The following is a 16,358-nucleotide window of genomic DNA, read 5'->3' on the forward strand; positions in this document are numbered from 1 at the left end:
AATCCAAGCGGCATCGTAGTCTTCGATTGAAGAACATCATGGCTGGAGTTTGGTTGGTAACCGCATGTGTCGCATTCCGGTAGGCAAACAAGAAGTTATCCACCTTGTGCTGTAGGGGTATATCTTCATTACACATTGCCTTGATAGCCTTCTTGAATGTTTGAACGAACCTCTCGGCCAATCCATTAGTGGCTGGATGATATGGGGCGGATGTGTAATGCTTAACACCATTGTTCTTTAAGAACCTCCGGAACTCTTCAGACACAAACTGTGGTCCATTGTCGGAGCAAATCTGTTCAGGCAGCCCATTCCTGGCAAATATGGTGCGTAAGACTGAGATAGTTTTTTCTGTGGTGGTTGAGGCCACTTTGAATGTGCATCCACCGCAATTAAAAACATCGAGTCCATAAATGGACCAGCAAAATCAATGTGCACCCTTTGCCATGGAGATGAGGGCCACTTCCATGGATGTAGAGGGGCTTGTGGTGGGGCGTTTTGGACCTTCTGGCATCCTGTACAGCTCTTGGTCATCTCTTCGATTTCTCTATCGATTCCCGGCCACCACACAAACGCTCTGGCTAAGTTCTTCATTTTTACCCCTCCCAGATGACCCTCATGAAGCTCATTGAGCACTCTATCCTTCAATTTGGGTGGAATTACTACTCTGGATCCACACATCAAGGTTCCTCTGCACACTGACAGCTGTTCTCTTCTCGGCGAGAATGCTGGCAGCAGTGGTTCGCCATGTGCTGGCCATCCCTTCACCGTTAAATCATAGACCCAGGAGAGCGTCGGGTCACTTCGTGTTTCCTTTTCTATGTTTGCATTCGTCACAGGGAGACATTCGACTATGGTCGAGTGGAATATCTCCACTGGATCCACTGCAAGTTCTTCTTCCACCGTCAGCAACGGTAGGCGCGACAATCCATCAGCATTCCCATGCTGTTTAGTTCCTTTGTACTCGATGTCATATTGGTGTGCCCCTAGGAAAAGGGACCACCTCTGTAGCCGTTGTGCTGTCATTATCGGTACGCCCTTCTGAGGGTTGAAAATGGAGACAAGGGGTTGATGATCAGTAAGTAGACTAAATTTCTGACCGTGCAGGTAGTGATTGAGCTTCTTCACCCCCCACACCAGGCTGAGGGCCTCTCTGTCAATCTGGACGTAGTTACGCTCGGCTGAAGTTAACGAGCGTGACGCAAAAGCTATCGGCCTCTCTGAACCATCAAGTAATTTATGTGACAGTGCCGCCCCAATGCCGTAGGGAGACGCATCACACGCCAGTCTTATCGGTAGTGATGGGTTGTAGTGAGCCAATACTTCTCTTGAAGTGATTAGGTCCTTACTCTTCTGAAAGGCCTGCTTACATTCATTGCTCCATTTCCATGCTACTCCCGTTTGTAGTAGGGCGTTCAGTGGGTGCAGAATTGTGGACAAATTCGGCAAAAACTTATGGTAGTAATTCACCAATCCGAGGAATGACCTCAGTTGCGACACATTTTCAGGCGCTGGAGCCTTAACTACCGCTTCAATTTTGTCAGGGGACTTATGTAACCCCTCTTCATCAATCACGTGGCCACAATACGATATCTGCTTCTTAAAAAACTCGCACTTGGGGCGATTGGCCCGTAGCCCATGTTCACGTAGTCTAGTGAGCACCTGCTCTAGGTTGGCAAGGTGTTCACTGTCATCTTCACCTGTCACTAGGATATCGTCCAAGTAACACTGGGTCCCCGGAATTCCTTGCAGGACTTGTTCCATTGCTCTTTGCCATATCGCCGGAGCTGATGCTACTCCGAATACCAGTCGATTATACTGGTAAAGACCTTTGTGAGTGTTTATCGTGAGATACTTCCTAGAGGATTCTTCAACCTCCATCTGCAAATATGCTTGTGCTAGGTCAATTTTTGTAAAACGCTTCCCTCCAGATAGTGAGGCGAAGATATCTTCTATCCTTGGAAAAGGATATTGTACTGTGTGAAGGACTGGGTTCACCGCCACCTTGAAGTCCCCACAGATGCGAACCTTCCTTGGCTCCTCAGACTTATTGTTTAATGTTTTCTTCATGACAGGAACGATGGGTGTCGCCCACTCGCTCCAGTCTACCTTAGGTAACACGCCTGCCTTCTCCAGATTCTCCAGCTCTGCCTCGACGGCTGGGCGAATTGCATATGGTACCGGTCTTGCTTTGAAAAACTTGGGAATTGCATTCTCTTCTATTTTTATCGAGGCGGTTACGCCTTTAAGAGTTCCCAGTTCTTGTTGAAATACCTCTTTGGCGTTAGCTAAGATTGTTGACAATCGTCCAGAAGTGACGTCGTCATCCTTTTTACCAGCCACCGTCAGTGCCTGAATGGAGTGCCAGTCTAAACTTATCTTTCTGATCCATTCACGTCCCAATAACGGTGGTCCACCATCTTGCAGTATGTACAGATACAATTTCTGTATTTCCTTGCCATTGTATTAGACAGGCACCCTTATTTTTCCTCTGGGGTATACTTTTTGCCCCGTATACGTCTTCAAGACAATGGATGCCTCTTTCAAGGGTATGTGTGAGAATAACCGCTCGTAGTCTCGTCGATTCATGATGGTTAGAGCTGATCCTGTATCCAATTCCATTTTGACTTGGGACCTTGCTATCGTGAGGGTGACCCAAATGGTTCGGTGATCCTCTTTTGCGATTACGTTGTGAAGTTTGAGACAGCTTAGTCTCTTGTTCCCGGATTCACTATCGCTCATCTGGTCTTCGGAACTACTGTCCGTCATCTTTTGTACTTTCCTGTACGGTTCTAGTAGCCTTTTTGTTGTCGTTGGTCTTCTTCCCAGACCTGCAAACTCGTGCAATGTGTCCCATCTTTCCGCATTGCCTGCATATTTTGTCCTTGGACCAGCAGTCCTTCTAGTCATGGGTTGTTCTGCCGCAGCGATAACATTTTGCAAATCCCCGTGTCATTTCGTGGGTGCCGTATTCCTGTGGCTTTTGCTGTATTTCTGCAACTCCCCTTGCTGCTGCTTCGTACGATACTGCCACGCTGAAAGCCTTATCTAGCGTCAGCTCTTTCTCTGAGAGTAACCTCTTCTGGGTTCCTTCACTCAGGAGTCCACAGACAAATTTGTCCCGTAAGGTATCTGCCAGTCCTGCTCCGAACTGGCAGTGCTTTGATAGCTTGCGTAGTTCCGTATGGTAATCAGCATTGCTCTCATCTTTATGCTGATTTCTCCTGTGGAATTTAAATCTTTCTGCTATCAGCAGCGGTGTAGGATTTAGGTGTTCCTGTAGGATAGCAACAATTTCGTTAAAACTCTTCGCCTTCGGTTTGGCTGGAGTAATCAGGTCCCGCAATAGGCCGTACGTTCTTGCGCCCATTAAGTTTAGCAGTACCGATGCCTTTTTCTCATCGGCTACTTCGTTTGCCTCGCAATATACCTCGACTCTTTCCACATACGTGGTCTAGTCTTCTATTGCATTATCGAAGGCAGTGATATTGCCAGTCTTCGGCATCTTGGAAATCTAAGATGGCGCCTCCCGCGCTTTGCCTTCTTCCCCGCTGGATTAAGATGGCGCTGTTGCTGGCGTTTTATGCCTTGATGGCGACGCCCTATGGTCTTCGCGCACTTCCCCCCGCGCTGCTCCTAACGCCGCTCTCCGCGGTTCCCGTGGCAAACTGCAGCTCCTCGCGGCTTTCTGCGCGTTTAATTTTTATTATTTCCCCGTCGTCGGAACAACCCCACGGGACTCTTGCCTCCCTCTTCTCAGGTCTGTCCGCTGCCCGGCTTCGTAGCACCGGCCGCGCCCTGTGTGCTCCACCCTCACTCTCTCTCCTCTTCCCGACAACGCTGCTCGGCCCTGTTGCAAGCCACCCGCTCGAGCTCTGGACCGCCGCAGCCCAGGAAGGATCAGTGTACTACCTGCCACCAGCCCGATTAGCTGAAGCACCATCGACAGGATAACCAAGCCCCGCTCTCGACAGCCTCTCCTGCAAATCTTCAACTCCGCTGACTCAGAGGCGGAGGCCCACGGTTGACGCCCGTTTCTTCTGTTTCTTTCTTCCTTCTGGCCTCGACCTCTGATAACTTCGCTTCAGGGATGGATCCCCATGAGGTGGTGCAGACTGTAGGTAAGTTCGTATCTGCTCGTCGCCAGTATTATGTCCGTGTATAATTGAGACACGGACTGCAGGAGTTGGTTATAACAGGTCTTTACTGAATGGAGGCAACCTGGAACTACTATGCAAATGTTACTACACAGGCTTATATACAGGGGTGGTCACTACTGGTACTGCAGTATACAGGGGCTGCAGAATATAGTTCCATCTGCAAAGTACATACACTACAAGTCCCATCAGATAACATGCATTCAGCCAGTTCCATCAGAGAACATGCATTCAGCCAGTCCCATCAGAGTACAGGCATTCAGCCAGTTCCATCAGAGAACAGGGATTCAGCCAGTCCCATCAGAGAACATGCATTCAGTCAGTCCCATCAGAGTACAGGCAGTCAGCCAGTCCCATCAGAGTACAGGCATTCCGCCAATCCCATCAGAGTACAGGCATTCAGCCAGTCCCATCAGAGAACAGGCATTCAGCCAGTCCCAGAGAACAGGCATTCAGCCAATTCCATCAGAGTACAGGCATTCAGCCAGTCCCATCAGAGAACAGGCATTCAGCCAGTCCCATCAGAGAACAGGCATTCAGCCAGTCCCATCAGAGTACAGGCATTCAGCCAGTCCCATCAGAGAACATGCATTCAGCCAGTGCCATCAGAGTACAGGCATTCAGCCAGTCCCATCAGAGAACAGGCATTCAGCCAGTCCCATCAGAGAACAGGCATTCAGCCAGTCCCATCAGAGTACAGGCATTCAGCCAGTCCCATCAGAGAACAGGCATTCAGCCAGTCCCATCAGAGAACAGGGATTCAGCCAGTTCCATCAGAGTACAGGCATTCAGCCAGTCCCATCAGAGAACAGGCATTCAGCCAGTCCCATCAGAGAACATGCATTCAGCCAGTCCCATCAGAGTACAGGCATTCAGCCAGTCCCATCAGAGAACATGCATTCAGCCAGTGCCATCAGAGTACAGGCATTCAGCCAGTGCCATCAGAGTACAGGCATTCAGCCAGTCCCATCAGAGAACATGCATTCAGCCAGTCCCATCAGAGAACAGGCATTCAGCCAGTCCCATCAGAGAACAGGCATTCAGCCAGTCCCATCAGAGAACATGCATTCAGCCAGTCCCATCAGAGTACAGGCATTCAGCCAGTCCCATCAGAGAACATGCATTCAGCCAGTCCCATCAGAGAACATGCATTCAGCCAGTGCCATCAGAGTACAGGCATTCAGCCAGTCCCATCAGAGTACAGGCAGTCAGCCAGTCCCATCAGAGTACAGGCAGTCAGCCAGTCCCATCAGAGGGCAGCAACTCAACCACTGAAGAGAGTATATTTCAGTGACACAGCTGGTGTCTGTCTACAATATAGTGGAGCCCAGATTGGAGCTATATTAACCCTAAATTGCTTTTACTATGCTCTATTTAACAATCAGTAAAACCCACGCTGGCTTGTTATTCTGTGCTGCTGTCACAGGCTTTGCACCAAAACACTTAGAAAGGGGAATGTTTTAAGTACCTGTCCATCAATGAGAGCCCAAGCTCCAGGTACTTTATCATGGCCACGGATCCAGTTATGTATGGCTTCTGCTGATTGATCCCAGGAAATCTGAAGAAAGAACATTAGTGCAGGAATTGAATCAAGTTTTTAAATATATTTATTTAACACCCTCAACAAACGTGACCTTGCCGAAAACAAACAGGCTTCTCATTGACACCTTCAGGAGTCCAACTAGACTTGCGCAAGAACATCAATCTGCAATTCTCGGCGGCTGGGCCTGTTGAGATGAAATGGGGGCAGTAATGTTTCTAATGATCCTGATCTTGTTATATTAACAAAAAACTTACCATTCTAATGCTGTCTAGGACCCACGCTCTGGAATTCCCTCCCTAAACCTCTCCTCCTCCTTTAAGACGCTCCCTAAGCTTTTGGTCATACGTCCTAATATCTCCTCACACGGCTCAGTGGCAAGTTTTGTTGGATAACGCTCCTGTGAAGCGCCTTGGGACGTTTTACTATGTTGGAGGCGCTATATAAATACAAGTTGTCATTTAGTAATCGGAGCTAAAAAATCCACGAGTGGAATGACAGGAGAAAAACAATTTTCTGAGTTTAGCACTTTGAGAATTCCTACCGCCCAAAACAAAGGTGAGCTAAAAGTATGGGGAAATGGCCAAGGTAGCATGTTAAAGGGCAGATACTCGCACAGTTCTGCAGTTACAGAATCACAATGAAAAGTGTGCTTTCCTCCAGGTCAGAACTGGACTTAGTTTAGCAAAGGAATTTTGATACATCACCACAGCAGAGAGAAATGAAAAGCTGAGGAGATTTCTTTGAGAGATGGGCATAGCAACCAATAATTTGCTACAATACAGAGAAATCATTCCCCATAGTCTGTAGTGAAAACACATTTAAAAACAGCTTTCATTGTAGAATGTGCCAAAATGAACATTATTTCCATTAAAGTTTTATCATTTGTACCACCTTCACTAGCTTACACTCAATTAAATTAGTTGTTAAAAGGAGATATCTGAAGTGCCCTTTCTCACAGGTCTCGATTGCTGTTGGTAGGATGATGGTATTGAAAGTAACTCGTGCTGAGCTGTTGATCAGTCTCCAGTTTAGAATATGCTGAAGTGATATTTACAGTGAGAATGAGAACTGGCTGTAACTTAAGCACGATGTTCGAAGCCACTACAGTTCTGGGAAAAAGATGTTTACTGCCAGCTGCTGTCCTCAATCACACAGTCAGTGCCACTGCTATCAAGGAACGTTTCATCATCAGCTCCTCTCAAAACATGTGTGCGGGAAATGCATCCAGCTGCAGCTACTTGTAGACCGCATTACGGCGCTCGAGCTGCGGGTGGATGAATTTTGGAGCATGCGCGATGCTGAGAGGCTCGTGGATAGCACGTTTAGCGAGTTGTTCACGCCTCAGGGTAGGGCTGCACAGGGGGTGACCATCAGGCGGAGCAACAAAGGCAGGCAGGTAGTGCAGGGAACCCCTGCGGACATCCCCCTTTCAAACAAGTATACCAAGTTAGATACTGTTGAGGGGGATGACTCACCAGGGGAAAGCAGCAGCAGCCAGCTTCCTGGCACCAGGGAAGCTTCTGCTGCTCAGGAAGGGAGGAAAAAGAGTGGGAAAGCAATAGTGGTAGGGGATTCTATCGTAAGGGGAACAGATAGGCGTTTCTGTGGCCGCAAACGTGACTCCAGGATGGTTTGTTGCCTCCCTGGGGCCAGGGTCAGGGATGTCACTGAGCGGCTGCAGGGCATTCTTAAGGGGGAGGGTGAGCAGGCAGAGGTCGTGGTCCACATTGGGACCAACGACATAGGAAGGAAGGGAGATGAGGTCCTGCATCAAGAATTTAGGGAGCTAGGTAACAGATTAAAGAGCAGGACCTCAAAGGTTGTAATCTCTGGATTACTCCCAGTGCCACGTGCTAGTGAGTATAGGAATGGGAGGATAGAGCAGATGAATGCGTGGCTAAGGAGTTGGTGTAGGAGGGAGGGTTTTACTTTCCTGGATCACTGGGCCTGCTTCTGGGAAAGGTGGGACTTGTACAAGTCGGACGGGTTGCACCTGAACCAGAGCGGGACAAATATCCTTGCGGGGAGGTTTGCTAGCACTGTCGGGGGGGGGTTTAAACTAACTTGGCAGGGGGATGGGATACAGAGGGGAGCTGAAATAGGGGGTGATGTGCTGCCAATTATAGAGAAAAAAAACAAGTCAGCTTGGTAGACAGGGCAAATATATAAGGGCAAGGCTGGATGGCATCTATTTTAATGCAAGGAGTCTTGCAAATAAGGTGGATGAACTGAAGGTGTTGATAAACACATGGGAGTATGATATTGTTGCTATCACGGAGACATGGTTGAGGGAGGGGCAAGACTGGCAGCTCAATATTCCGGGGTACAGAATCTTCAGGCGAGACAGAGGGGGAGGTATAAGAGGAGGGGGTGTCGCAATATTAATTAAGGAGTCAATTACTGCAGTAAGGAGGGATGATATATTAGCAGGTTCCTCTAATGAGGCCATATGGGTGGAGCTTAAAAACAAAAAGGGGGCAAGCACTTTGCTGGGAGTGTACTATAGGCCTCCAAACAGTCAGGGGGAGATAGAGGAACAGATATGTAGGCAAATCTCAGAGAAATGTGCAAATAATAGGGTAATAATAATGGGGGATTTCAACTTCCCCAATAGTAACTGGGATAGTCAGAGTGTGAAAGGCTCAGAGGGTGTAGAATTCTTAAAGTGCATCCAGGAGAGCTTTTTGAGCCAGCATGTAGAAAGTCCTACAAGAGAGGGGGCGGTACTGGACCTAATTCTAGGGAATGTGGCTGGCCAAGTGGAAAAAGTGCTAGTAGGTGAGCACTTTGGTGACAGTGACCATAATATGGTAAGATTTAAGGTGGTCATGGAAAAGGACATGGATGGGCCGGAAATAAAGGTTCTAAATTGGGGGAAGGCCGATTTTAATAGGATAAGGCAGGATCAGGCCAAAATGGACTGGGATCAGCTACTTGTAGGAAAATCCGCATCGGAGCAATGGGAGGCTTTCAGAAGGGAGATTGAGATCATACAATGGCAACATGTTCCCGTAAAGGTCAAGGGTGGTTCCAAAAGCCACAGGGAACCTTGGATGTCAGGGGATATACGAGAATGGATTAGGAAAAAAAGGAGGGCTTTTGGCAGATACAAAAGGCTAAAGACAGAGGAAGCCCTAGAGGAGTACAAAAAGTGCAGGGGGATACTTAAAAAAAGAAATTAGGAGATCAAGGAGGGGCCATGAAATAACACTGGCGAGCAAAATAAAGGAAAATCCTAAGATGTTTTATAAGTATATTAAGGGTAAGAGGATAACTAGGGAAAAAATAGGGCCCATTAGGGACAAAAGTGGCAATCTGTGTGTGGAGCCGGAAGATGTAGGAGGGGTTCTAAATGAATTTTTTGCATCTGTTTTCACTATGGAGAAGGACGATGTAGACATAGAAATAGGGCAGGGGGACTGTGATATGCTCGAACATATTAACATTGAGAGGGAGGAGGTATTGGCGGTTTTAGCTGGCCTAAAAATGGATAAATCCCCAGGCCCGGATGAAATGTATCCCAGGCTGCTGTGTGAGGCAAAGGAAGAGATTGCGGGGGCTCTAACACATATATTCAGAACCTCTCTGGCCACAGGGGATGTGCCAGAGGACTGGAGAACCGCTAATGTAGTACCATTATTCAAGAAGGGTAGTAGGGAAAAACCGGGGAACTACAGGCCAGTGAGCCTAACATCAGTGGTAGGAAAATTATTGGAAAAAATTCTGAGGGACAAAATTTGTCTCCACTTGGAGAGGCAAGGATTAATCAGGGATAGTCAACATGGCTTTGTCAAGGGAAGATCATGTCTGACTAATTTGATTGAATTTTTTGAGGGGGTGACTAGGTGTGTGGATGAGGGTAACGCAGTGGATGTGGTATACATGGATTTCAGTAAGGCCTTCGATAAAGTCCCGCACAGGAGACTGGTCAAGAAGGTAAGAGCCCATGGAATCCAGGGTGCCTTGGCACATTGGATACAAAACTGGCTTAGTGGCAGAAGGCAGAGGGTGATGGTCGAAGGTTGTTTTTGTGACTGGAAGCCTGTGGCCAGTGGGGTACCACAGGGATCGGTGCTGGGTCCCTTGCTGTTTGTGGTCTACATTAATGACTTGGATATGAATGTAAAAGGTATGATCAGTAAGTTCGCGGATGATAAAAAAATTGGTAGGGTGGTAAATAGCGAGGAGGGTAGCCTCAGTCTGCAGGACGATATAGATGGGTTGGTCAGAACAGTGGCAAATGGAATTTAACCCGGAAAAGTGCGAGGTGATGCACTTTGGGGGGACTAACAGGGCAAGGGAATACACAATGAATGGTAAGACCCTAGGCAAGACGGAGGGTCAGAGGGATCTGGGTGTGCAAGTACACAGATCCCTGAAGGCGGCGGAACAGGTGGATAAGGTGGTAAAAAAGGCATATGGGATACTTGCCTTCATTCGCCGAGGCATTGAATATAAGAGCAAGGAGGTTATGATGGAGCTGTATAAAACACTGGTTAGGCCACAGCTGGAATACTGTGTGCAGTTCTGGTCGCCACAATACAGGGAGGATGTGATCGTGTTGGAGAGGGTGCAGAGGAGGTTCACCAGGATGTTACCAGGGCTGGAGCGCTTCAGCTATGAAGAGAGACTGGGCAGATTGGGTTTGTTTTCCTTGGAGCAGAGGAGGCTGAGGGGGGACATGATTGAGGTGTACAAAATTATGAGGGGCATAGATAGGATGGATGCTGAGGAGCTTTTTCCCTTAGTAGAGGGGTCAATAACTAGGGGGCATAGATTCAAGGTAAAGGGCGGGAGGTTTAGAGGGGATTTGAGAAAGAACTTTTTCACCCAGAGGGTGGTTGGAGTCTGGAACTCACTGCCTGAAAGGGTTGTGGAGGCAGGAACCCTCACAACATTTAAGAAGCATTTGGATGAGCACTTGAAATGCCACAGCATACAAGGCTACGGACCAAATGCTGGAATATGGGATGAGATTAGACAGGGCTTGATGGCCGGCGCAGACACGATGGGCCTCTATCCGTGCTGTATAACTCTATGACTCTATGACTCTATCCTGCCCTGGCCCTGGGTCACTGACCCATCCACTCGTTGCTGGACTGGTAGTAACCGGCTGAAGCAGCTGGTTCCATTTCACTGTGTGTAAACACAAGGAATGTTTCATCATCAGTTCATCTCAAAGCATCCTGCCCTGGCCCTGGGTCACTGACCCAGCCATTCGTTGCTGGACTGGTCGTAACCGGCTGAAGCAGCTGGTTCCATTTCAAGGTTTATCTGAGGGAAATCGAGTCCAGAATGTGGCTGCTTGCATAAGCCCAATAGGACTTTAAAACTATTCAATAAATACTGTGAAAGTTAGAACCCACTCACGTCACCAACATCGTCTAAGGATTGCAATAGAAACGACTATAAAGTGAACATGAATTTGGTCAGTAGTAGTGTTGGTCCCTGCCTATTTTTGGTTCATGTTTTTTTGGCATTGAAGGGTCAGCCTAGATCAGTGTTTCTCAAACTGGGGTCCGTAGATACTTTCCGAGGGGTCTGTGACCAGAGGTAATTTCAAGCCTGCTCTTCATAAAACTGACACGGATTCCATTCTTGCGAATTATTCTCAATGGGCCCACTTCCTCAGAGTCCCACAGCTCTCACTCACTTTGCAACGAGCACTCCCTGCCCGTCGAGCCGATTTCTCTCCCTGGCGCCGTGACCCTGTGCCATCCTCCCAACACCCGATCAAAAGCGCCCGCGGAGCCCTTCAAACATGTGCCCGAACACGTTCACGCAAACACGTACAATCCCAGTGCAGCTGTTGCAAAACATGCCAGCGGGAGAGTGGCGGTGAGTCACGCTTCCAGCAGCGCCCCAGCAGGTGCGCGGGCGCACGTGCCCTCACTCACCCTGGCCAGCCTGCTGTCCAGCACTCCCAGCAGGTGCGCGGGCGCGCGTGCCCTCACTCACCCTGGCCAGCCTGCTGTCCAGCACTCCCAGCAGGTGCGCGGGTGCCCTCACTCACCCTGGCCAGCCTGCTGTCCAGCACTCAGTGGCTTATAGTGGCCATCTGTTGCTGCAGAGTGCCCAGAATTGGTGAGAGAAGCAGGCACATTCGTCTCACTGATATCTGTAAGTAAATACCTGTTCTCTTAAAAGCATTATTAAAACACACTTTACACGCAGCACTATCATATTACGATGATGATATAGTATTATAATTTAGATGGAGGGTCTGTGATTACTAATCCATTTCAAAAGGGGCCCTTCAACCAAAAATCTTTGAGAACCACTGGCCTAGATTATGCACATAATAAATCCTTTGGAATGGGGCCTGAACCTACTGATGTAAAAAGACTTCTGAGCACTTGTTTTGAGTATAAAACAAGGCTTTAATCAACTGTTTCAAAACCATGAGATTTCTAGTTACAATCACTAGTTCCTGGTTACAGAAACATCCTGAGCAAGCTGGGCCCACGCGATAAGATTCATGACACCTACTGACTCAAGAGGTGAGAGTATTACCACTGAGCTGATCGATAACTATCTACTTGCAGCCGATAGGGAAAATATTAGTAATTTATTTACCAGGAACCAAGTAAAAAAATACACTTCATCTCTGGGAGATTTCGTACAAACATCTTTCCAAATGCCTGAAAGAAAGACTTGTATTTCTATAGCGCCTTTCACCACCTCAGGAAGCCCCAAGGCACTTTACAGCCAATGAAGTACTTCTGAAGTGTAGTCACTGTTGTAATGTAGGAAACACGGCAGCAAATTTGCACATAGCAGGCTCCCACAAACAGCAATGAGGTAATGCCCAGATAATCTGTTTTTAATAATGTTGGTTGAGGGATAAATATTGGCCAGGACACCAGGAGAATTCCCCTGCTCCTCTTCGAATAGTGCCGTGGGAAGAGGGCAGACGGAGCCTCAGTTTAACATCTCATCCAAAAGACGACACCTCAGACAGTGTCTTATGTGCTCAAGTCTCTGCAACCTGCACCCTCCGCTCAGCACAGCTCTCTCTGGTAACAGCATAACCTCTGCCTCAATGCGCTCTATCAGAAGCCCTCAACAATGCCAACAACTGAATTTGTACAGCTCCCCGCAGCACTACAATGTGTCAGATGTTTTAAATTAAAATCTGATGAAAAACAAGTTTTTACTCAAGGACAGTGTACAGTATTTGGGAAAATTGTGTCCAGGTATCTTGTGTACACAACTGTGTCCATAAAAAGGTCATTTCTACTTGTTCTTTCCAAAGTTATTTTTCAATGTAATCTAGTTTCGAAACTAAACCAGTCATGAGTTCTTTAATTAAAGGAACGTTAAAGTAATTAATAACAATAACCACTAAAACACAGACTTCAACTCAAACAGGTTAGAGTGAACTGGTGGGGTCATCAACTCACAGTTCCTGCTTTTTACATTGAATTTACAGCCATTCAGCCCACCTATTCTAGGCCAGTGATAAAAATTGACCCTTAGTGTTAGGGGGATTAAATACGTGGGGTTACAGGGATAGGGTGGGATATGTGTTGGTGTAGGGGTTCCGGGGATTGGGAGGGATATGTGTCGGTGCAGGCTCGATGGGCCGAAATGGCCTCTATCTGTACTGTGAGGTTTCTGTGATTTCTGTGATCCCACACGAGATTCCTCCCACTCTAATTATCTCCTCCCACCCTGCCCCCGTATCCTTCAGTTCCCTTCTCCCTCATGTATGCATCAAGCCTCCCCTTAAATGCATCTGCCTCCCCCTCTCCATGTGGATGCAAGTTCCACATTCCCTCGTTGCCCGGAGATGGTGGTGGTGAGCCTTCTTGAACCGCTGCAGTCCGTGTGGTGAACCTGCTCCCACAAATTATTCTTTGCAGTGGGTTGATACAACTGAGCGCCAGTTAACTATGGGGGCATAGTCTCAGGATAAGGGGACGGCCATTTAAGACTGAGATAAGGAGGAATTTCTTCACTCAGAGGGTTGTGAAGCTTTGGCATTCTCCGCCCCAGAGGGCTGTGGATGCTCTGTCGTTGAGTATATCCAAGGTTGAGATACATAGATTTTTGGGCTCTGGGGAATCAAGGGATATGAGTTGAGGTGGAAGATCAGCCATGATCTTATTGAATGGCGGAGCGGGCTCAAGAGGCCGTACGGTCTACTCCTGCTCCTATTTCTTATGTAAGAGTCAACCACATTGGTGTAGGGCTGGAGTCACATATCGGCCAGACAGGCAAGGACGGCAGGTTTCCTTCTCCAAAGGACATTAATGGGCCAGTTGGGTATTTACGACAATCCCAAAGCTTCATGGTCACTTTTACTGAGACCAGCTTTTTAAAAAATGAATTGAAATTCTCAAACTGCCATGGTGGGATTTGGTAACATTCTCTGGATTATTAGTCCAATAACGTATCCACTACACCACCATATCCTAGTTAATTTATACGTCCCGTCTGCATTATCAGTCTATGACCTAAATCATGCAGTAATAATATTGATTAACACGATAGCCACTACTGGCAAAAAGCATCGAAAGGGAAAATAGGTGTCATGGCGATACCGAGTGTTAGACGCCCAGTGCCCAGTGGTGAGGTGATACCGAGTGTTAGACACCCAGGGGGAAGGAGATTCCGAGTGTTAGATGCCCAGTGGTGAGGTGATACCGAGTGTTAGACGCCCAGTGCCCAGTGGTGAGGTGATACCGAGTGTTAGACACCCAGGGGGAAGGAGATTCCGAGTGTTAGATGCCCAGTGGTGAGGTGATACCGAGTGTTAGACGCCCAGTGCCCAGTGGTGAGGTGATACCGAGTGTTAGACACCCAGGGGGAAGGAGATTCCGAGTGTTAGATGCCCAGTGGTGAGGTGATACCGAGTGTTAGACGCCCAGTGCCCAGTGGTGAGGTGATACCGAGTGTTAGACACCCAGGGGGGAGGAGATTCCGAGTGTTAGATGCCCAGTGGTGAGGTGATACCGAGTGTTAGATGCCCAGTGGGGAGGAGGGAAGCAGGTTGAAGTCCTCTTCCATTTAGTTCCCAATCTGAGTCTCTTTGAACAAGGAGCAACATGTTGCAAAAGGTGGGAGGAGAATTGAGTGGAGGTCACGCCCGAGAGTTTAATGGTACCTGGTGTGGCTGAGATTCACAGCAGTGGGGGAACTGGTCACATGCCCAGGCTCTGAGCTGCAGAGGGTGAAGGGCATGAATGATAGAAAAATTCAGGACAATTTATACAAAACAACCCAATTTAAAACCTTTTTGAAAACCGAAGATGGTAGTGAGGAAAGGATCATCCCCGGGTTCAGAGGCCAGCTCCTAATGGCCTGAACATCATTCTAGTTGTACACGATGTCACTTGAATCCTTAAAATAGATTCCTGCCCTGGAACTATTCCCAGCTATCCAATCTTCATTACTTACCACGCAGAAATTGAAAACATAATTTGAATTTAAAGTTTTTCATTATATTTTAACTGCAAACAAAGGCGAGAGAGAAAGAAAGGCTTTGCATTTATATAGCCCCTTTCACATCCTCAGAATGTGCTAAATGCCAATGAATCAGGGCCAGAGTGATCTCCTGGTCCAGTTTCCATTGCCTGAGAGGATCGGAGAGGAGTTTTTCAGCTTTTTCCCTAATTGTTCTGGATTTTTACCTGGTTTCTGGCCTCTCCCAAGAGATCCCATGGTTTCGGGTGGGGTGGAGAATCTATATATTGTGATACACGAGGCATGGCAGTTGTGTGGGACCGGCTGCATAGACCACAGCGTCTTTTCCTGTCCATTTTTAATAGCTTTGTATGAATTACCTCGGAAATGCAGTCCCTATTCTGGAGGAAAATTAGGTTTAACTGCAAACTACAGACTAGTCCACTACCTTCGAATTCTCTTTCCTCTGGATTCCTTCATACGTTGCTCCTTCTTCAGGCTGAGTTAGTCGAGGTGCCTCCTCGTCAGCAATCAGCTGCACAGCTTCCACCTGAAACAACAGGGTGAATCCGGGTCAGATTCACAGCTCCTGCCAACATTTTCACAGCAAACACACAAAGCTGATTCACCAGAAGCAACCAGCAACCAATCTTCACCAGAACCCTGGGTTATATTATAACAAGATCTTGACCAAACTGACCGACAAGAGATCCTTACTCTGGAGCCCCAATTGAATTCAAGCTCATATTAACCCAGTGATGCACACCATTAGATTAGCAGAGATCTTATATTCTGGGGGTATGGTAGCATCGTGGTCATGTCACTGGACTAGTAATCCAGAGAGTTTACACCAAACGCTGCTCCGCTCCAACACCCAATGGGATGTTAGTAGAGTACAGACTCAGCTCACAGGAGCACTTCGTACAGGAAGCAGCAAACAGCATTTGTGGAAATCGCTTTCCAGAGTTCGGGGGGGGGTTAAGGAGTTCGGGGGGGGTTAAGGAGTTCGGGGGGGGTTAAGGAGTTCGGGGGGGGGTTAAGGAGTTCGGGGGGGGGTTAAGGAGTTCGGGGGGGTTAGGAGTTCGGGGGGGTTAAGGAGTTCGGGGGGGGTTAAGGAGTTCGGGGGGTAGGAGTCGGGGGTTAAGGAGTTCGGGGGGGTTAAGGAGTTCGGGGGGGGTTAAGGAGTTCGGGGGGGGGGTTAAGGAGTTCGGGGGGGGGTTAAGGAGTTCGGGGGGGGTTAAGGAGTTCGGGGG

At 48.0% G+C, this 16,358-nt stretch overlaps 1 protein-coding gene across 1 annotated transcript in view; it reads right to left on the reverse strand.

Moving 5' to 3' along the window:
* LOC147105455 (mitochondrial 10-formyltetrahydrofolate dehydrogenase-like) overlaps window positions 1-15,679 on the reverse strand; it is a gene marked incomplete at its 5' end in the record, with an annotated part of 46,277 nt that extends 30,598 nt beyond the window's left edge. The window contains 2 exons of the mRNA XM_086010906.1: window positions 5,623-5,712; window positions 15,554-15,679. Coding sequence (XP_085867032.1) covers window positions 5,623-5,712; window positions 15,554-15,679 — 216 coding nt within the window. The remainder of the gene's footprint in view (window positions 1-5,622; window positions 5,713-15,553) is intronic.
* Between the last annotated feature and the right edge of the window lie 679 nt (window positions 15,680-16,358).

This window comes from Somniosus microcephalus, chromosome 17 (assembly GCF_052327205.1).
Source record: "Somniosus microcephalus isolate GS21.2 chromosome 17, FLI_Smic_1.0, whole genome shotgun sequence".
In the NCBI taxonomy this organism is placed as follows: domain Eukaryota; kingdom Metazoa; phylum Chordata; class Chondrichthyes; order Squaliformes; family Somniosidae; genus Somniosus; species Somniosus microcephalus.